The sequence below is a fragment of the Pan troglodytes genome, chromosome 10 (genome assembly GCF_028858775.2).
Source record: "Pan troglodytes isolate AG18354 chromosome 10, NHGRI_mPanTro3-v2.0_pri, whole genome shotgun sequence".
Classification (NCBI taxonomy): Eukaryota; Metazoa; Chordata; class Mammalia; order Primates; family Hominidae; genus Pan; species Pan troglodytes.
The window spans coordinates 39,965,050-39,987,164 of record NC_072408.2 but is presented as its reverse complement, the minus strand read 5'-3'; the positions used below and the strand labels follow the sequence as shown (position 1 = coordinate 39,987,164).

At 47.7% G+C, this 22,115-nt stretch overlaps 2 protein-coding genes across 37 annotated transcripts in view; both read left to right on the top strand.

The window, feature by feature from the left end:
- The window catches only part of IKZF4 (IKAROS family zinc finger 4), a 31,037-nt gene extending 18,824 nt beyond the window's left edge, over positions 1–12,213 (top strand). For 31 of the 36 annotated variants that reach the window (XM_063786611.1, XM_063786610.1, XM_063786628.1 and 28 more), the window contains 5 exons: positions 600–860; positions 1,597–1,764; positions 6,339–6,488; positions 6,968–7,099; positions 8,351–10,357. In XM_063786611.1, coding sequence (XP_063642681.1) covers positions 600–860; positions 1,597–1,764; positions 6,339–6,488; positions 6,968–7,099; positions 8,351–9,111 — 1,472 coding nt within the window. In that variant the 3' untranslated portion in view covers positions 9,112–10,357. Of the gene's footprint in view, positions 1–599; positions 861–1,596; positions 1,765–6,338; positions 6,489–6,967; positions 7,100–8,350 lie in introns of all 36 variants that reach the window. The other 5 variants (XM_016923239.4, XM_016923231.4, XM_003952158.5 and 2 more) reach the window with 1 other exon arrangement.
- A 3,468-nt stretch (positions 12,214–15,681) lies between these two features.
- RPS26 (ribosomal protein S26) lies at positions 15,682–17,999 on the top strand. The gene is made up of 4 exons (NM_001252589.1): positions 15,682–15,949; positions 16,205–16,382; positions 17,136–17,266; positions 17,899–17,999. Exons 1-4 carry the CDS (start codon positions 15,947–15,949, stop codon positions 17,932–17,934), a joined length of 348 nt encoding a protein of 115 aa, NP_001239518.1. The 5' UTR covers positions 15,682–15,946; the 3' UTR covers positions 17,935–17,999.
- Positions 18,000–22,115: the final 4,116 nt, after the last annotated feature.

Below are 22,115 nucleotides of genomic sequence, written 5' to 3'. Positions count from 1 at the left end.
ATCCACCCGCCTTGGCCTCCCAAAGTGCTGGGATTACAGGCGTGAGCCACCACACCCAGCCCAACTTTTTTCTCTTGAAGCCTATTTGCCTGGTGGGTGGGAGAAAAGGTTGTCTCAGGTTCCAGTAGGATTCTGATATCAGCAGCAGGGATACTAGGGTGTTAGTTCCATTTAAGGCTTGAATGTCTCAGGGCCTAAAGACACCCTCTTAAACTTTAAGAGTGCCATTCTGGGCCAGGCACAGTGGCTCACACCTGTAATCCCAGCACTTTGGGAGGCCAAGGCAGGCAGATCACCTGAGGTTGGAAGTTCGAGACCATCCTGACCAACATGGAGAAACCCTGTCTGTTCTAAAAATACCAAATTAGCTGGGTGTGATGGTACATGCCTGTAATCCCAGCTACTCAGGAGGCTGAGGCAGGAGAATCACTTGAATCTGGGAGGCGGAGGTTGCGTCGAGCCAAAATCGTGCCACTGCACTCCAGCCTGGGCAACAAGAGCGAAATTCCATCTCAAAAAAAAAAAAAGAGTGCCATTCTGGCCTGGGAGCAGCTTCCCCCTTTGCCTCTCTCTATTCTAAACACCATCCCACCCCTCAGCCAACTCCATCAAGGTGGAGATGTACAGCGATGAGGAGTCAAGCAGACTGCTGGGGCCAGATGAGCGGCTCCTGGAAAAGGACGACAGCGTGATTGTGGAAGATTCATTGTCTGAGCCCCTGGGCTACTGTGATGGGAGTGGGCCAGAGCCTCACTCCCCTGGGGGCATCCGGCTGCCCAATGGCAAGCTCAAGTGTGACGTCTGCGGCATGGTCTGTATTGGACCCAACGTGCTCATGGTGCACAAGCGCAGTCACACTGGTAAGTAAGCCAGAGGGGCTCTGGGAGGAGCTCCCAGGGTGGGGTTGAGAGGCAGGGGCAGTGCTGGGACAACAGCAGGTATGGGGCTGGAGGAGGTCATGCAGGGAGTGGGTAGCCTCAGAAAGGGAAGGGTCTCACCCAGCACATTTTCCAGCTGACAAAACGAGGCAGGGTGGGGGTGGGTACAGAATTTGAATTCCCCTCAATACCTTTAGTTTCCTGGCACTCTCCTCAACTGCTGTTATAAAGAAAAGGTGATATTTTTCTCAGTATATGAGGGAGGGGAAAGTGTAGACTCAAGAATGAGCCAATGGTCCAATAGGGGTAAGACTCCTGGGTATTCTTTGGGCCCTCCCATCTAATAATTAAAAAACAACAACAACAACAACAACAAAACAGAAAACAAAAGCCTTCTCTTCTCAGCTTCCTTGGGCCTTGGGCTCCTAGGGCAGAGTGGGCCCTGTGGGGCTCAGTTTTTGGTAACAGTCTTTTGGCCTTGTGTTCCAGGCCCCTCTCCCTGCCACACACCTCTAATCCACACCTTCCCCAGGGTAAGACGCCAGGGATCCCCAAGGGATCTTCATAAATCAGGGTTTGTGTGCATTGCACTTCTGCCCGTCAGCAATGTGTTCAGAGCACCTTCCCTTGGGCAAGGTAGGGCAGACGGTGGGGTGATAGGTTCAACCTTCAAAGTTCCTCACATGCAGTCCTCTGGGATTTGTTCTTTCACTTGAAGGTGAAAGGCCCTTCCATTGCAACCAGTGTGGTGCCTCCTTCACCCAGAAGGGGAACCTGCTGCGCCACATCAAGCTGCACTCTGGGGAGAAGCCCTTTAAATGTCCCTTCTGCAACTATGCCTGCCGCCGGCGTGATGCACTCACTGGTCACCTCCGCACACACTCAGGTCAGTGTCTGTCCAGTGGGAGGAGGGAATGAGGCTTCAACACACCCAGTATGTAGAGCTCAGTGACTTCTCTTGTATTTGGGGAGTTCCAATGTCTGTCATTGAGGAGGGGGGAGCATTTACAGAGCAGATAGGGCCCCCTGCCTCTCTCACCCATCCTCTGGGCAGCAAGGCCTCATGGGAAATTTGGGAGACACCTTGATGGGGTATTTTACATCCACCATATGGATGTAAAATCCATCTACTTGGAGCAAAAGGAATAGGGGCAATGTTCTTGGCTGTTAATGGTCACCCTTGGCCAGGCGCGGTGGCTCACGCCTGTAATCCCAGCACTTTGGGAGGCCAAGATGGGCGGATCACGAGGTCAGGAGATCGAGACCATCCTGGCCAACATGGTGAAACCCTGTCTCTACTAAAAATACAAAAAAAAAAAAAAAAAAATTAGCCGGGCATGGTGGCAGGCACCTGTAGTCCCAGCTACTTGGGAGGCTGAGGCTGGAGAATGGCGTAAACCCGGGAGGCGGAGCTTGCAGTGAGCTGAGATCGCGCCATTGCACTCTAGCCTGGGCGACTGAGCGACACTCAGTCTCAAAAAAAAAAAAAGTCACCCTTCCCTGACTTTTGTTTGTTTTTTGTTTTTTCAAGACGGTGTCTCACACTGTTGCCCAGGCTGGAGTGTAGTGGCGCAATTTTGGCTCCCTGCAGTCTTGATCTCCTGAGCTCAAGCCATCCTCCCACCTCAGCTTCCTGAGTAGCTGGAAGGATGCTGCCACACCCAGCTAATTTTTCTATTTTTTTGTAGAGACAGGATCTCCCTATGCTGCCCAGGCTTGTCTTGAACTCTTGATCTCAAGCAATCGGCCCACCTCAGCCTCCTAAAGTACTGGGATTACAGGCGTGGTGTCAGCCACTGTGCCTGGGCTTTCCTGACTTTTATATTTTAGATTGTTGATGCCACAATCCATGCCCTATTACCCCCAACATCTAAGCCCCTGGGAGATCCCTCCTCTCACTCCCATCTGCCCCAGGCCCCACACCTGTCATCATCTTCACCCTCCTTCCTCCCACACCACCAGAGGTCTTGAGCAACCAGTCTGTCCTCTCCTTTACTTCCTTCTGGCTCCTGGAAATATCCATAGCCCTCTCAAATTGCAAAAAAGGGAGCCTAGGACTTCCAAATAGGAAAAGAGTATCCTATTTCTGTTCCCTATCCCAAGAGGTTGTCACCTTCCCAGAGGCAAGAGAAAGTCCAGAGGGTACCTAGAGATCAATGTTTGGAACAGTGCTGGGAAACTGGATTAACAAGGTTTTCTAGCCCAGTCAAGACTGTTTGAATCAGTATCTGTCTGAATCAGCTGGACAGATAGCACTTTTTAGGCATTTTACTAAGCTTTAGGCTTTTGGCTTGGACTTGGGAAGAGGCCAGGAGCTGAGCTGGCAGGAAGGAGGGAGCTCAAGATTGGGAAAAGGCAGGAAGAAAGGAAGGGGGAAAGAATTAGTAGGGTCTGTCCTTGGAAACTTTCCTGGCTATTTTTCTCTTCTTAAACTCTCCTGAGCCAGGATTTAAAGGGACAGAGCAATCATTTCATCACCCTCTACTTTCTCCATCCACTTACCTTGTTCCAGGTTCTCCCACCTTGTAATTGGGACCTCTTTATCCTATGTATGTGGAGAAACAGGGAGAAAGATCATCGTTGATACATGCTTTATATCTACAGAGCATTTCACTTGTGTTTCTCCATGTGATCCTCATAACAATTCCAAGGTAGATGTGATTATCCCCATTTTGTTGACAAGGAAAATGAAGCTGTTGGGGGGAAAAATGAGTTGCGGGTCACATAGCTATTCTTCAGCCTAGCTGGAACCCCATCAAGGTCCAGTGCGAGAAATACATACTCCTTTTCCTCAGAAAAGGGGCTGCTCCCCCTGCTGGTTTGGAACAAGGATGGCTTGGCCCCTAGAATTCTTACCAACTACACAGTGAGGTGAACTGGGTAGATTTTGGATGTTGATCTGTAGATTATTAACAACAGAAGCAGACACAGATATACTGTCAGGTCCCATCTCTGTGAAGTGCTTTCTGTTGCAACCCCTATTATAAGAAAAAAGAGACTGGATGCATGTTCTCACTCATGTGGGAGCTAAAAAAGTTGATCTCATAGAAGCACGGAGTAGGCTGGATGCAGTGGCTCACGTCTATCATCCCAGCACTTTGGGAAGCCAAGGCGGGTGGATCACTTGAGCCCAGGAGTTTGAGACCAGCCAGAGCAACATAGTGAGACTTCGTCTCTACTACAAAAAAGAACAAAAACAAAAACAAAAACCAGGTGTGGTGGCACACACCTGTAGTCCCAGCTACTCAGGAGGCTGAGACAGGGAGGATCACTTGAACCTGGGAGGTCAAGACTTCAGTGTCCTGTGATCATGTCATTGCACTCCAGTCTGGGTGACAGAGTGAGACCCCATCTTGGGGAAAAAAAAAAAGCCAGGCACGGTGGCTCATGCCTGTAATCCCAGCACTTTGGGAGGCCAAGGCGGGCAGATCACCTGAGGTCAGGAGTTCAAGACCAGCCTGACCAACATGGAGAAACCCTGTTTCTACTAAAAATACAAAATTAGCCAGGCGTGGTGGCGCATGCCTGTAATCCCTGCTACTCAGGAGGCTGAGACAGGAGAATTGCTTGAGCCCAGGAGGCAGAGGTTGCGGTAAGCCAAGGTCGCGCCATTGCACTCCAGCCTGGGCAACAAGGGTGAAACTCCGTCTCAAAAAAAAAAAAAAAAAAGTAGACAGTAGAACAGTGGTTACCAGAGGCTGACTGAGAAGGGTTGGGAGTAGGTGGATAGCGAGAGGCTGGTTAATGGGTACAAGATTACAGTTAGATGGGAGGAATAAGTTGTAGTGTTCCACAGCATAGTAGAATGACTGTAGTTAACAATAATTTATTGTATATTTCAAAATCGCTAGAAGAGATTATTTTGAATGTTCCCAATACAAAGAAATGATAAATGTTTGCTGGGCGCGGTGGCTCACGCCTGTCATCCTAGCCTTTGGGAGGCTGAGGCAGACAGATCATGAGGTCAGGAGATCGAGACCATCCTGGCTAACACGGTGAAACCCGTCTCTACTAAAAATACAAAAAATTAGCTGGGCATGGTGGTGGGCGCCTGTAGTCCCAGCTACTGTGAGGCTGAGGCAGGAGAATCTCTTGAACCCAGGAGGTAGAGGTTGCAGTGAGCTGAGATCGTGCCACTGCACTCCAGCCTAGGCAACAGACTAAGACTCTGTCTCCAAAAAAAAGAAGAAAAAAAGATAAATGTTTGAGGTGACAGATATGCCAGTTACCCCAACTTGATCATTACATGTCGTATACATGTATGAAAATATCATATGTATCTCATAAACATGTATAATTATTATGTATCAATTATCAATTAAAATTTGAAAAAAAAGAAAGCGGTTGGAGGATCATTCCTCTCCCAGATGTTAAACTGTTTCCCCAAGGGTCTTTGGGTGGATAGGGACCATGGTGTTCATTTCATCCCTAAAATACAAGAGTTTACAGAGCCTGAGTAAAATCCAGTAGATTGATTTAGTCAAGGCCCAGCTTTGGCATGGCAAGGTTAGGGGTGAATAGTAATTACCAGCTTCCTAGAGATACCTTCTCCTGTCTCCCTGCTCAATAGCAGCAAGATACATCAAATATACAATACGTTGTTTCTCTCCACTTTTTTCTCTCCTCTCACAAATATCTCTTAAGAGTTATCTTTAAATGAAGTACCACTCTGTTTTCCAATTTTTTTTCTTCGGTAGAAACAAGATCTTTATAACCTGTTCCTTATTACAAGCACATAAACAAACAAACCCAAATTTGGTGTTCTCTTTTTTTTACTCTTCTTTATTTTCTTCTCTGTTCTTTTATTCTTTTTCTCTTTTCAGAATTACTCTATCAGTGATGGGCTTTCTAGACCTCTCTTGGTATCTCAGCGTAGAGAGACAGAGAGACAAAATAATCAGTAAACCAGGCTAGGGCTGGAGGTCAAAATACAAGTAAAGGTCAATGAAAACTGCCCCCTCCCCACATTGGCAGATCTAAGGGCTCTCATTTCTGTCATGCCAGCCCACCAGTTTCCCCCAAACCAAAGCAGATAGTTCATAAAAAGCAAAAAATCCCCTTGTCTGATAAACAGCACTTACATCCGCCTGCCAAATGGAAAGGTTAAACCACAGTCTGGGCCCCAGACTCTGAGATCCTGCAGTGGGGCCTGCCTGTCTGCTAGGGATGATCCCCTACAAAGTCCCTGGGTCCTCACTTCCTTTGAGCAACAATTTGGCCATCTTGAACAAACCCACCACCAGTCTCCCTTGTCCCCATAACTGCACATTATCCTTCATCATCAAATATTGTTCATCTGTCTGCAGTTGCAGTTGAAGTTGGGAAATGAAAGACAAGTAGAAGAACTCAATTTAGCAACATCCTTTCCTTCCCATGCCAGTGTATGCTCTTGGCTGAATCTGCAGAGCCAGGGCACAGCGAGAAATAGCTCTGATGCCATCTTTCCACTCTCCTCCACAGTCTCCTCTCCCACAGTGGGCAAGCCCTACAAGTGTAACTACTGTGGCCGGAGCTACAAACAGCAGAGTACCCTGGAGGAGCACAAGGAGCGGTGCCATAACTACCTACAGAGTCTCAGCACTGAAGCCCAAGCTTTGGCTGGCCAACCAGGTAGGGCTATTGATGTACTACTGGGGAGTTAAAAGGGGATGGTGAGAGGGAGTGCTAGACAAGGGTGACTCCAGTATCTCCCGCACTGAGGGATGAAGTCTGTGGAATGGGGGATGATTACCCCAGTAAATCTGCCAAACACCCCATTCTAGGTACCCCAGTTGGTGGAGAGCCTTGTCTGTGGTGGGTGCTTTAGGGAGATCGACAGGTAGGGGAAGTTTGGGTCTATATCCTTGGCCTAACGGGAGAGAGAGAACACAAGAAGTATAAAACCAAGGGCCAGATGTGTATGATTGTCCCCAAATGATCTGAAATTTTCTTGGAGTGAGCTTTAGGTAGGGTAAACAGAGCCCAGTTTCCCAGGCATCTGGTATGTCCTTCCTTGGCTACTGACCTGCTGGTTTTCTCCAGGCAAAGGCTGTGGGGCCAATGCTACCCCTACTCAACTGCTACTACTGTCTCCACCTTCTTCCCACTAGGTGACGAAATACGTGACCTGGAGATGGTGCCAGACTCCATGCTGCACTCATCCTCTGAGCGGCCAACTTTCATCGATCGTCTGGCCAATAGCCTCACCAAACGCAAGCGTTCCACACCCCAGAAGTTTGTAGGTAAGAATCCAGTTGGAAAGACGTATCAGCTTTAAGCCACAGCTCAAATAAATCTGAGCTGTGTGGTCTGGAGATTTGGTTTGGGGAAAGAAAGCAGTCTGGTGGGCTGGGTGCAGTGGCTCACGTCTGTAATCCCAGCACTTTGGGAGGCCAAGGTGGGCAGATCAAGAGGTCAGGAGATCAAGACCATCCCGGTTAACACAGTGACACCCCCTCTCTACTAAAAATACAAAAAATTAGCCGGGCGTGGTGGCGGGCGCCTGTAGTCCCAGCTACTCGGGAGGCTGAGGCAGGAGAATGGTGTGAACCCGGGAGGCGGAGCTTGCAGTGAGCCGAGATCGCGCCACTGCACTCCATCCATCCTGGGCAACAGAGCAAGACTCCGTCTCAAAAGAAAAAAGAAAAAAGGAAAGAAAGAAAGCAGGCTGGTGGCCTCTGATACTGAAAATCTATCCTCAGGACAGGAGGAAAGTAAAGAGGGAGGATGTACTCAAAGAGAGTGGAGAAGGGTTGGCACTGAAGACTCTCGTGGTGGTTGTAAGGGACAGGGTCGAGGCATCGGGCTGTCTCAGTTTTTTGTTTGTTTGTTTGTTTTTGAGATGGAGTCTTGCTCTGTCGCCCAGGCTAGAATGCAGTGGCACGATCTCGGCTCACTGCAACCTCTGTTTCCCAGGTTCACGCCATTCTCCTGCCTCAGCCTCCCGAGTAGCTGGGACTACAGACGCCTGCCACCATGCCCGGCTAATTTTTTTTTGTATTTTTAGTAGAGACGGGGTTTCACCGTGTTAGCCAGGATGGTCTTAATCTCCTGACCTCATGATCTGCCCGCCTCAGCCTCCCAAAGTGCTGGGATTACAGGCGTGAGCCACCGCGCCCGGCCCGGGCTATCTCAGTTTTTTAAGAATAACAAGAACTTCAGTCTGTGTGGGCCCTTAGAGAGTCAGAGAGAGGAAATAAGTATGTGGTTCCCCCTATCCCCAGCACTAGTCATTAGCTCTCTAAGGACCTGGAGCTTTATGGAGAGTAATAAAATGAAGTATTAAAAATCAATGGGCTGGGATTGAGTCCTTCTCTAAGATTATAGCCTAGAGTCAGGGAGCAGTCCCACAAAGGACCTGACCCTGCGAAAGTAAATGCCACGTAGTAAATAATGTTACACCCAGCCCCACAGGTAAGAAAACAAAGAAGTAATCCTGAGGAGAGTGTAGGAATTCTCCAAACCCAGCCCTGCTGAGTTCCTCTTCTCCACAGGCGAAAAGCAGATGCGCTTCAGCCTCTCAGACCTCCCCTATGATGTGAACTCGGGTGGCTATGAAAAGGATGTGGAGTTGGTGGCACACCACAGCCTAGAGCCTGGCTTTGGAAGTTCCCTGGCCTTTGTGGGTGCAGAGCATCTGCGTCCCCTCCGCCTTCCACCCACCAATTGCATCTCAGAACTCACGCCTGTCATCAGCTCTGTCTACACCCAGATGCAGCCCCTCCCTGGTCGACTGGAGCTTCCAGGATCCCGAGAAGCAGGTGAGGGACCTGAGGACCTGGCTGATGGAGGTCCCCTCCTCTACCGGCCCCGAGGCCCCCTGACTGACCCTGGGGCATCCCCCAGCAATGGCTGCCAGGACTCCACAGACACAGAAAGCAACCACGAAGATCGGGTTGCGGGGGTGGTATCCCTCCCTCAGGGTCCCCCACCCCAGCCACCTCCCACCATTGTGGTGGGCCGGCACAGTCCTGCCTATGCCAAAGAGGACCCCAAGCCACAGGAGGGGTTATTGCGGGGCACCCCAGGCCCCTCCAAGGAAGTGCTTCGGGTGGTGGGCGAGAGTGGTGAGCCTGTGAAGGCCTTCAAGTGTGAGCACTGCCGTATCCTCTTCCTGGACCACGTCATGTTCACTATCCACATGGGCTGCCATGGCTTCAGAGACCCTTTTGAGTGCAACATCTGTGGTTATCACAGCCAGGACCGGTACGAATTCTCTTCCCACATTGTCCGGGGGGAGCATAAGGTGGGCTAGCAACCTCTCCCTCTCTCCTCAGTCCACCACTCCACTGTCCTGACTACAGGCATTGATCCCTGTCCCCACCATTTCCCAAGGAGTTTTGCTTTGTAGCCCTCACTACTGGCCACCTGACCTCACACCTGACCCTGACCCCTCCTCACCTATTCTCTTCCTCTATCCTGACCAATTTAAGCATTGTGATGAAACAGATCTTTTGCTTATGTTTTTCCTTTTTATCTTCTCTCATCCCAGCATACTGAGTTATTTATTAATTAGTTGATTTATTTTTGCCTTTTTAAATTTTAACTTATATCAGTCACTTGCCACTCCCCCACCCTCCTGTCCACAACTCCTTTCCACTTTAGGCCAATTTTTCTCTCTTAGATCTTCCAGCAGCCCCAGGGGTAGGAAGCTCCTCTTAGTACTAAGAGACTTCAAGCTTCTTGCTTTAAGTCCTCACCCTTTACATTATCTAATTCTTCAGTTTTGATGCTGATACCTGCCCCCGGCCCTACCTTAGCTCTGTGGCATTATATCTCCTCTCTGGGACTCTTCAACCTGGTACTCCATACCTCTTGTGCCCTCTCACTTTAGGCAGCTTGCACTATTCTTGAATGAATGAAGAATTATTTCCTCATTTGGAAGTAGGAGGGACTGAAGAAATTCTCCCCAGACACTGTGGGACTGAGAGTCCTATACCCCTAGTAATAGGTCATATTCCCCTAGTAATATGAGTTCTCAAAGCCTACATTCAGGATCTCCCTCTAGGATGTGATAGATCTGGTCCCTCTCCTTGAACTACCCCTCCACACGCTCTAGTCCCTTCAACCTACCGGTCTATTAAGTGGTGGCTTTTCTCTCCTTAGAGTGCCCCAATTTTATATTCTCAGGGGCCAAGGCTAGGTCTGCAACCCTCTGCCTCTGACACATTGGGAGCCACAGGTGCCTAATTGGGAACCAGGGCATGAGAAAGGAGTGGGTCAAATTTCTTCTCTTTCTCCTCCACCTCTCAAACTTCTTCACTATAGTGACCTTCCTAGGCTCTCAGGGGCTCCTTCAGTCCCCATCCTATGAGAAACTAGTGGGTTGCTGCCTGATGACAAGGGGTTGTTTCAGCCCCTCAGTCATGCTGCCTTCTGCTGCTCCCTCCCAGCAGGATTCACCCTCTCATTCCCGGGCTCCTGGGCCCTGTTCTTAGGATCAGTGGCAGGGAGAAACGGGTATCTCTTTTCTCTCTTCTAATTTTCAGTATAACCAAAAATTATCCCAGCATGAGCACGGGCACGTGCCCTTCACCCCATTCCACCCTTGTTCCAGCAAGACTGGGATGGGTACAACTGAACTGGGGTCATCCTTTACTACCCCCTTCTACACTCAGCTCCCAGACACAGGGTAGGAGGGGGGACTGCTGGCTACTGCAGAGACCCCTGGCTATTTGAGTAACCTAGGATTAGTGAGAAGGGGCAGAAGGAGATACAACTCCACTGCAAGTGGAGGTTTCTTTCTACAAGAGTTTTCTGCCCAAGGCCACAGCCATCCCACTCTCTGCTTCCTTGAGATTCAAACCAAAGGCTGTTTTTCTATGTTTAAAGAAAAAAAAAAGTAAAAACCAAACACAACACCTCACAAGTTGTAACTCTTGGTCCTTCTCTCTCTCCTTTTCTCTTCCCTTCCTTCCCCTTCCATCTTTCTTTCCACATGTCCTTTCCTTATTGGCTCTTTTACCTCCTACTTTTCTCACTCCCTATCAGGGATATTTTGGGGGGGGATGGTAAAGGGTGGGCTAAGGAACAGACCCTGGGATTAGGGCCTTAAGGGCTCTGAGAGGAGTCTACCTTGCCTTCTTATGGGAAGGGAGACCCTAAAAAACTTTCTCCTCTTTGTCCTCCTTTTTCTCCCCCACTCTGAGGTTTCCCCAAGAGAACCAGATTGGCAGGGAGAAGCATTGTGGGGCAATTGTTCCTCCTTGACAATGTAGCAATAAATAGATGCTGCCAAGGGCAGAAAATGGGGAGGTTAGCTCAGAGCAGAGTAGTCTCTAGAGAAAGGAAGAATCCTCAGCGGCACCCTGGGGTGCTAGCTCCTTTTTAGAATGTCAGCAGAGCTGAGATTAATATCTGGGCTTTTCCTGAACTATTCTGGTTATTGAGCCCTTCCTGTTAGACCTACCCCCTCCCACCTCTTCTGTGTCTGCTGTGTATTTGGTGACACTTCATAAGGACTAGTCCCTTCTGGGGTATCAGAGCCTTAGGGTGCCCCCATCCCCTTCCCCAGTCAACTGTGGCACCTGTAACCTCCCGGAACATGAAGGACTATGCTCTGAGGCTATACTCTGTGCCCATGAGAGCAGAGACTGGAAGGGCAAGACCAGGTGCTAAGGAGGGGAGAGGGGGCATCCTGTCTCTCTCCAGACCATCACTGCACTTTAACCAGGGTCTTAGGTACAAAATCCTACTTTTCAGAGCCTTCCAGCTCTGGAACCTCAAACATCCTCATGCTCTCTCCCAGCTCCTTTTGCATAAAAAAAAAAGTAAAGAAAAAGAAAAAAAAATACGCACACACTGAAACCCACATGGAGAAAAGAGGTGTTTCCTTTTATATTGCTATTCAAAATCAATACCACCAACAAAATATTTCTAAGTAGACACTTTTCCAGACCTTTGTTTTTTTGTGTCGGTGTCCAAGCTGCAGATAGGATTTTGTAATACTTCTGGCAGCTTCTTTCCTTGTGTACATAATATATATATATACATATATATATATTTTTAATCAGAAGTTATGAAGAACAAAAAGAAAAAATAAACACAGAAGCAAGTGCAATACCACCTCTCTTCTCCCTCTCTCCTAGGGTTTCCTTTGTAGCCTATGTTTGGTGTCTCTTTTGACCTTTACCCCTTCACCTCCTCCTCTCTTCTTCTGATTCCCCTCCCCGCCTTTTTTAAAGAGTTTTTCTCCTTTCTCAAGGGGAGTTAAACTAGCTTTTGAGACTTATTGCAAAGCATTTTGTATATGTAATATATTGTAAGTAAATATTTGTGTAACGGAGATATACTACTGTAAGTTTTGTACTGTACTGGCTGAAAGTCTGTTATAAATAAACATGAGTAATTTAACACCTCTGGTTGTTTTTGCAGACTTCCTTTGCCTTGCTTTTCTACTAAGAGGGAGGGGTCCTCCTTGCAGTATGTTATACCAACTACTGAACAGTTTAGGAGGTAAACAAAAACGAAGAATTTTCAGCCTAGACTGGGAAATGGAGGAGATTTTCCTACCAGGAAGGAGTGCCTTCAGGATAGGAGAGAAAGTCTGACTTGCCTGTCTACCCAAAGTAGAAATTAATCAAACATTTGTTGAGTACCTACTGTGCACAAAACACATTCTATGCCCAGGGTGAAATAATGCGAATGATGACAATCATGGGGTCTACCACTGCTTGAGCATCTCATAAATGCTAAGTACTCATTGAATTGTAGAAACACCTACAAAAGGATGATCACAATTATTGGTGAAAAAATAAAAGCCCAAGAGAGAATAAATACCTTATCCAAGGCTCATCAGCCAGTAAGTGACAGAACCAGAATTTGAACCCAGGGGTGTGTGATCCAAAGCATGTGCTCATCCCTTTATGCCAGGGAATGCAGCCAGTGAAACCCCTAAGCTAGAAAAATCCAAAGCAGGAACATAAATTTGTTTCTGTCTTAAATAGTAACTATTTTCTGTTCTCTTCACTCTGAACTTTTTTATGTTCTCTTCCATCTACCTCATTGCTATTCCATATAGTAATGTCTGCCTTCTGTTTTCCATGAGATTACAGTGAAGTGAAAATTAGAGACACTCCTATCTAGAGTCTATTATTTTCCATGTCCCACTGAAACTGGCAAATTCAAAGTCAAAACAGACAGGAAAGCTGGAAGTGGTGGAGGACACCTGTCCTCCCAGCTACTTGGGAGGATCACTTGAGCCTAGGAGTTTGAGAACAGCCTCAGCAACACAGGGCAACACCATCTCTACAAGAAATTTTAAAATTAGCTAGGCATGGTGGTGCATGCCTGTAGTCCCAGCTACTCGGAAAGCTGAGACGGCAGGATCACTTGAGCCCAGGAGGTCAAGCCTGCACTGAACTGTGATCATGCCACTGCAGCCTCCAGACCCATCTTAAAAAAGAAAAAAAAGGGCTGGGCACAGTGGCTCATGCCTGTAATCCTGGCACTCTGGGAGGCTGAGGCAGGCGGATCACGAGGTCAGGAGATCAAGACCATGTGGCCAACATGGTGAAACTCCGTCTCTACTAAAATACAGAAAATTAGCCAGGCATGGTGGTACGTGCCTGTAGTGCCAGCTACTTGGGAGGCTGAGGCAGAAGAATCGCTTGAACCCAGGAGGCGGAGGTTGCAGTGAGCCAAGATCGCACCACTGCACTCCAGCCTAGGCAACAGAGCAAGACTCCATCTCAAAAAAAAAAAAAAAAGTCTGGGCACAGTGGCTCACGCCTGTAATCCTAGCACTTTGGGAGGCCGAGTCGGGTGGATATCCTGAGCTCAGGAGTTCGAGACCAGCCTGGGCAACATGGCGAAACCGTATCTTTACTAAAAATACAAAAATTAGCTGGGGCCGGGTGCAGTGGCTCACACCTATAATCCCAGCACTTTGGGAGGCTGAGGCAGATGGATCACGAGGTCAAGAGATCGGGACTGTCCCAGCCAACATGGTGAAACCCTGTCTCTACTAAAAATACAAAAATTAGCTGGGCATGGTGGCGCCCACCTGTAGTCCCACCTACTCGGGAGGCTGAGGCAGAAGAATCGCTTGAACCCGGGAGGCAGAGGTTGCTGTGAGCTGAGATGGCACCACTGTACTCCAGCCTGGGTGACAGAGCAAGAGTCTGTCTCAAAAATAAAAATAAAAAAAGAAAGGAAAAGAAAAAAGAAAGTAAGAAAACAGATTTTAGCCCCAAGAAGTGGGTTAAAGGTTAAAAGAAACCATGATGGGTTGCTGGAGGGAAGGTGAATCTGGTGTGTTCAAACTCTAGACTGAGTCATAAATGAACAATGGTTTCCATCTGTACCATCCTGGGTCTGAATGCTAGGAGGTCCCCTTGCCACCCTAGTGTCTTCAACTTTGGAGACAACTGGGTGGTTGGCTGTGGACAGCCATTCCTGCCAGGCTGAAGCTTGCTTGCTTTTTTTTTTTTTTTTTTTTTGAGACAGAGTTTCGCTCTATTGCCCAGACTGTAGCACAGTAGCCCAATCTCAGCTCACTGCACCTTCTGCCTCCCGGGTGCAAGCAATTCTCCTGTCTCAGTCTCCCGAGTAGCTGGGATTACAGGTGTGCGCCACCAGGCCTAATTTTTGTATTTTTAGTAGAGGTGGGGTGTCACTATGTTGACTAGGCTGGTCTTGAACTCCTGACCTCAGGTGATCCGCCTGCCTTGGCCTCCCAAAGTGTTGGGATTACAGGCGTGAGCCACTGCACCCAGCCTAAGGCTTAAGTCTTTCCGATGGCTCTTCAGAGGTAAATGGAGCTTACACATAATCTTTCAATTAGGGGTCAGATTCACCAATGAGTGGTGAAATAATTTTCGTGGTTTTTGATCAGCATTTATTAAAATAGAGAACAGAAAGATTAAGTAAAAATAAAGAATAGAACATACCAGCACACCTATGACAAGGGTAAGTATCGTTTCATAAAGCTTGTGTTTCAGTTTTGCATGTGCATGTAATCGTGTTTGTGTGTGTACTGGGTACCAATGTAAAATGTATTCGTGCTATGGATCTGGGTGAAAAACGTTTAAGTCATTAGTCCAGGCTATTCCTCCATCCATTTGTTAGGTGACATACAGCATAGTACAGCGGAGCCAGAATACCTACTGCACCTCAGTTCTTCAATCTTTTTTTTTTAATTGATTTATTTATTTTTGAGACAGAGTTTCGATCTTTTTACCCAGGCTAGAGTGCAGTGGCGCGATCTCGGCTCACTGGAAACTCCGCCTCCCAGGTTCAAGATTCTCCTGTCTTAGCCTCCTGAGTACCTGGGATTACAGGCGCCCACCACCAGGCCGGGCTAAATTCTTCAATCTTTAAAGTGAGGATAATAATAGTAGCTACCTATAGGCTTGCTCAAAGTTAAATGAGTTAATATTTATAAAGGCGCTTACCACAGGGCCAGGCACTGTGCCAGAGATAAAAAGATGAATGAGAAATAGCCCCAGCCTCAATGCACTTCATTGTGGGATTTTCTCCATATTGGAAGGAGGGATTCACAAAATGCTTGTTTCCTCTCAGGCCTTCCTCTTCGTAATCCTACACCTACCTAGTAGAAGGACTGTCAGAGAAATGAGCCCAGGGCGTCCCCCGGTGGCGCAGCGCCGCCTTCGGTCTAAGCACTTGGGGCAGGGGGGAAGGGGGGGAGGGGGAGCCTCTTGGCTTCGCACTACAATTCCCACCAAGCATCTCTCCCTCTCTGGCCTCTAATAACGAGTGCGCCTTGTGGTCCAGCGTCTGGCAACTTTCACGCATAGCGTCGCGTATACCGGAAAATTGCATCGTCCAGAATTGCTTCCGAGTCGGCGCGGCGCAAGGCTTGCTGGGAGACACATAACCTCGATTTTCTTCCGCCATCCGGCTAAATAGTCCCATGTGCACTTTGTTCCATGGATAAATAAACACTAGGAACGCATTTCCACCCTAGATTTCAGCAGAAATGCTGAATGTAAAGGAATATTTGAGTAAAGTGAGTTGCCGTTCTTGAAGCCCGTCTCCTAAGGATTCTCCCGGTGTGCGCGTAGGGATCTCATGCTATATAAGAGGGCCCTGCCAGGCACCGCCTCCTCTCTCCGGTCCGTGCCTCCAAGATGGTGAGTCTTCTTGCGTGGTGAGGGTGGGGGTTCGGGTGCAGACTCTGGGATTGTGGGCAAGTGAGAGCCTGGAGCACGGCTGAGGGGTGGACCGAGTGTACATTTCATTTGCTCTGGGGGTCGGCGGCATTTGCGGAGAAACAGGAGATCCGGGCGGCGTCTTCCTGGAGGCTGCCTGTGCGGCTTGTGGCCGGAAAGGGACTGAGGCTGGGTGAGTTGCGCCGTCTTCCTAACAGTTTTCCCATCCTGTCGCAGACAAAGAAAAGAAGGAACAACGGTCGTGCCAAAAAGGGCCGCGGCCACGTGCAGCCTATTCGCTGCACTAACTGTGCCCGATGCGTGCCCAAGGACAAGGCCATTAAGAAATTCGTCATTCGAAACATAGTGGAGGCCGCAGCAGTCAGGGACATTTCTGAAGCGAGCGTCTTCGATGGTAAGTGGGTCACCGGCGCGAACTGTGTGAGGATCCCAGTATCTTAAAGCCTTCGCCCAACTTCGCCCTTCTGCAGGCTCTGTTCTTTGGAGCCTCTCAGGCAATTTCCACGTATTTAAGGTTGTTACTGGTAGAGAATTCTCTTGTTTGCTGTTTTGATTCTTTTCTGGGCAGAGGGTGACTTTGTGATAGAGTGCACAGCCTTTACTCTGAGGTAAAGGTTTGCCTGTTTCGGTTACGAGATTGCAAAAACTAGAAACTTGGTAAATTTGACAATTCTTGTGCTATTGATTATTTGAGTACTTGTGAAAATATACAGGTGAGGAAGAATGTCTTCAACGTTTCGAGAATGGAGGCCGTCTAGTTTGGTGTGCAAGGATGATGTTTGGAGCAATAAGAACATCGCTTTTTTTCCTTTTATAGAAAGAGCAAGGTTCAGGGTAGGCATTAGGGCGGGTGTAGGTGTAGAAGGAACTGGATTATTGGTTTATTGCATTTAGAATGCCAGTCTGGTCCTTGCGGTGTCAAGATGAACTCACGTGGGATGTTAATTCACTTGTAAAACTGAGGGTTATACATATGTGCTCAGGTATTGGGCTGAACAGGTGCTTTGGGGGTGCTTTTATGTGCCCGACAGGCATTTAAATAGGTTTAGTTTTAATTGACGTAAACATGTAAGGTGCTCTTCATTCATGTAACAAAAAAGCAAGGTAGGTATATAATACCAGTATAACTCTATTTTCTATTCCTTAGCCTATGTGCTTCCCAAGCTGTATGTGAAGCTACATTACTGTGTGAGTTGTGCAATTCACAGCAAAGTAGTCAGGAATCGATCTCGTGAAGCCCGCAAGGACCGAACACCCCCACCCCGATTTAGACCTGCGGTGAGTATTTTAAAAGGAGAATGGAAGCCAGGGGAGTGATGGTTAAAAAAATTTCATCCTGGAGGGTCACGGTGTCCTATACCTGTAACCTCAACACTTTGGGAGGCTGGGACAAGAAGATTGCTAGAAACCAGCAGTTCAAGACCCCATCTCTTCAAAAAATATTGAGAAGGAAGCCAAGCATGATAGTGTGAACCTATAGTCTGGCTGCTCGAGAGGCTGAGGCAGGAGGATCACTTGAGCCCAGGAGTTTGAGGTTGCAGTGAGCTATGATTATACCACTTGCGCTCCAGCCAGGGCAAAAGTGAGACCTTGTCTCTTAAAAAAAAAAAAAAAAAAGTTGCTTCCTCCTGTGGTGCAGGGGGTATCAAATTAAGGTCTGTGCCTCAGGTGAAGCTGTAAGGCAGGTGAGACCCACACCTGAACATGCTTAGAGACACTGCAAAGCAGTGTTAGAATCAGAATTGGTTTTTAGGATGCAGAGTAGTGTTCTCCCTCCACCTCTATCAGCTTCCCATGCGTTTGTAGCCTGAATACATCAGTTAATGAGAGGATGGTGGTCAAGTTCTTTGGGGGAAGGGAGTCTTGGATCCATGGGTTTTAATTTACTCTTTTGTTTCTTTGTCTTTCAGGGTGCTGCCCCACGTCCCCCACCAAAGCCCATGTAAGGAGCTGAGTTCTTAAAGACTGAAGACAGGCTATTCTCTGGAGAAAAATAAAATGGAAATTGTACTTAATATTGCATGTTAAGTGTATCTGTGCCAGATAGGGTGGGGATTTTGTGTGTTAGACCAAGTGTGAAGTGACACACATTATTTTCATGGGGAAGAAAGCTTATTCATGTAATTTAATTTTTTTTCTTTTTTTTTTTTTTGAGACGGAGTCTTTGTCACCCAAGCTGAAGTGCAGTGGCGTGATCTCAGCTCACTGCAACCTCCGTCTCCCGGGTTCAAGTGATTCTCCTACCTCAGCTTCTTGAGTAGCTGGGATTACAGGTGTCTGCCACCATGCCCGGTTAATTTTTGTATTTTTGGTAGAGATGGGGTTTCACTATGTTGTCCAGGCTGGTCTTGAACTTCTGACCTCAGTTAATCCACCAGCCTTGGCCTCCCAAAGTGCTGGGATTACAGGCTTGAGCCACCTGGCCTAGCTATTTATGTAAATTAAACTTTAATTGTGGTCGTATCGTTGGCCTCACAATTTGCATAGCTGTGTGAAATGGAGATTAGGCATCTGAATTTTGGATTTAACCACATCAAGTTTAAGTTGGCATCCTAAAAATGGGTAAACATGAGAATGAGGAAAAGCTATTAGTTGAGTGAGGAGCACATTGGGAAGTGACCTAAACTGAGGTGTTTATACCCCTGGAGGGGGAACTTGAATAGTTGATGTATGACTTGGATAGCTTCAGAGCATAAAAGGATTAATGTTCAGATGCTCATTTTCCTACCTTGGAAAAGACACTAAAGGCATTTCTAGAAACGAGACATCCCGGAAATATAAGGTAGAGAAAGGAAGGCTCTACCTTATTTTTGTCTGTATGACAATAGTTTAATTTGTCCTAGAATTCAGGAAAAAAAAAATCTATATGGGAGTAAATTGTTACTTCGCCAGTGAAAGGTAACACCTGTATAGCTTGGAGATTTTAGACACTTGGGAGTCACCTGCACCCCTGCCCCGTTTCAAGCAGTTCTGCCTCAACCTCCCAAATAGCTGGGATTACAAGCATGCACCAGCTAGTTTATTTTTTTGGTAGAGATGGGGTTTCACCATGTTGGCCAGGCTGGTCTCAAACTCCTGACCTCAAATGATCCACCTGCCTCGGCCTCCCAAAGTGCTGGGATTATAGGTGTGAGCCACTGCACCCAGCCTAAGGAACGGGTAGAGATTTTAGAATGTGGAGGTTCTGTTAATTGGAATGCACTCCCCAACAGAAATCCGAGACAAGAACTGCTGACCTGACTTGACTGTCAGTACACCAGTGTTTGTACTGGAATATTCTGTGGCAAACCCTGAGTGTGTAAGAGCACTGAATGTAGGTGATAATCTACATCCTTCAGGGAGGCTCAAGACATCAGTGCCCCTTGCAACCTGATCACACCAAGGGTAAACAGGAAGTGATAGAAGAAAATTAAGAGGTCCAAGGCAAAAATGGGTACTGAATCTGAGTGATCCCAAAGTCCAGCTTGCTCAACAGAACCAGATTCAAATAGTAAATCGTGATTGTGGGTGTACTTACAGAGCTGATCCAAGATTCCTCTTGAAGTGTCTAGAGTCACAGCCTGTCACGTGGGTCCTAACTACTACCTCTTCTGTGGGTTTACAAACTCACAACATACTCTGCATTCTAAGCGCAGAGTATGTTGTTTGATTGTCTCCATGGATTCTACTTTCAAGAACCTAGCTGGTAAGAATTAGTTTTTCGTCTTAATAATCCCAAACTTTGTTGTGTTTGAGATGGAGTCTCTCTCTCTTACCCAGGCTGGAGTGCGGTAGCCCGATCTCGGCTCACTGCAACCTCCGCCTCCCAGGTTCAAGTGATTATCCTGCCTCAGCCTACCAGTAGCTGGGATTACAGGTGCCCGCCACCATGCCCGGCTAATTTTTGTATTTTTAGTAGAGATGGGGTTTCACCATGTTGGCCAGGCTGGTCTTGAACTCCTGATCTCAAGGGATCAGCCCGCCTCAGCCTCCCAAAGTGCTGGGATTATAGGCGTGAGCCACCGCGCCTGGCCAGGAATCTGCATTTTAATAGTGTCCCAAGTGATTCTGATGCAACTGGTCTGCGGACTATACTGCAGAGCAGATGGTGAAGGGAATGTTGCATTTGGAGGATTTTATTGATGATGAATCCTGGGTTCCAGAAAGCTGTGAAAGGGTTTCAGGAGATGGGGAAGAGTGCAAATGGGGTCAGAAAGGACTGCATGAGAACCAGAATCTGAGAGACGTGGAATGAGCTGGAGGCCTGGGCTTCTGGTGGTGACTGCACGAATAGGTGCAACTGAGCCATGGTGAACATCATGCTCACAAGCCAAGTGTGCAGTGTGACTTGGAGTCCCAGCTCACTATCTACAGGCCTAGGGACCCTGACTTCACAGCTGCCTCCCAAGGCTATTTTCCTAACCTTTTCTCGCTACTCTCTTAGATCAATGTTGCACTCATCATTTCTGAAATATGAGAATGTGTGGGAAGGCAGCAAGGTGAGATAGGCCCAGAAACATTGGGAGGGGTGTGGGGAGCACTAGGAGAGGAGGAGATCGATTGGGGTGGGGAAGAGGAATACAGTCTCCCTCCCACATCCCTGGACCCCAGAAAGAAGTCTTGAAGACACATCCTTTTTTTCTAGTATAATGCACTATTTACCCTGATTCAGGCACTCTGAATGAAAGGTGACTTCCGGATCAGGTGCCCTGGCTCACAGCTGTAATCCCAACACTTTGGGAGGCTGAGGCGGGTGGATCACCTAAGGTCAGGAGTTTGAGACCAACCTAACCAACACGGGGAAACCCCATCTCTACTAAAAAATACAAAATTAGCCGGGCGTGATGGCACGCGCCTATAATCCCAGCTACTTGGGAAGCTGAGGCAGGAGAATAGTTTGAACCTGGAAGTGGAGGTTGCAGTGAGCCAAGATCGTGCCACTGCACTCCAGCCTGGCGAAAGTGCGAAATTCTTTCTGGAAAAAAAAAGAAAAAGAAAAAGAAAATTGGGTGACTTTCTCAGGCTACAGTTAAAGATGATGTCATGAGTAGTAAACCAGGCCTCATTGATGTTAGTACCTCGGGATGACCATAGAGGGCAGTGTCGTGCAGGAGTTAAGAGCCCAGCTTCCGAGTCTGACAGACCGAAGTTTGAATCCTTCCTTCGCTCTTTGGTAGCTTTGTGTGTAGCTTTGGGTAAGTTACTCTATCTAAACCTCCAAAAATTAATTTAAAAACACTTCACAAGAACATTTTGAGAACTAAATGAAATAATCTTTGCAAAGGACGTTGCAAAGAGCCTGCCAGATAGGCCGGGCGCGGTGGCTCACGCCTGTAATACCAGCACTTTGGGAGTCCGAGGCGGGTGGATCACGAGGTCAGGAGATCAAGACCATCCTGGCTAACATGGCGAAACCCCATCTCTACTAAAAAATACAAAAAAAAATTAGCCGGGCGTGGTGGCGGGTGCCTGTAGTCCCAGCTTCTCGGGAGGCTGAGGCAGGAGAATGGTGTGAACCCGGGAGGCGGGGCTTGCAGTGAGCCGAGATCACGCCACTGCACTCCAGCCTGGGCGACAGAGCGAGACTCCGTCTCAAAAAAAAAGAAAAAAAAGAATCTGCCAGATAATGCAACATTACAAATGGCAGTGGTTACTATTTTTGGCCCAGTCTTACTCTGTAAGTCTTAAAAAAAAATCAGTGTTTTTTTGCAGATTTATTGAGGATAATTGAAGTATAATACACTGTAGGTATTTAAAGTGTACAATTTGAAAAGTTTTGTGTTTGTTTTTTTGAGACAGACTCTCACTCTGTCACCCAGGCTGTAGTGTAATGGCGCCATCTCGGCTCACTACAACCTCCGCTTCCCAAGTTCAAACAATTATACTGCCTCAGCCTCCCGAGTAGCTGGGATTACAGTCATGTGCCACGAGGCCCACTAATTTTTGTATTTTTAGTAGAGACGGGGCTTCACCATGTTGTCCAGGCTGGTCTTGAACTCCTGACCCCATGATCAGCCTGCCTCCGCCTCCCAAAGTGCTGGGATTACAGGCATGAGCCACTGCGACTGGCCGAAGTTTTGACATATACCCAAGTGTATACCCATGAAACCATCACCATACTCAAGATAATTAACATATAGATCACCCC

Coding starts and splice junctions, on each gene's coding strand:
- RPS26 (NM_001252589.1), top strand. Junction 16,383..17,135: donor TGAAGCGAGCGTCTTCGATG/GTAAGTGGGTCA, acceptor TCTATTCCTTAG/CCTATGTGCTTCCCAAGCTG. Junction 17,267..17,898: donor CACCCCGATTTAGACCTGCG/GTGAGTATTTTA, acceptor TTTGTCTTTCAG/GGTGCTGCCCCACGTCCCCC.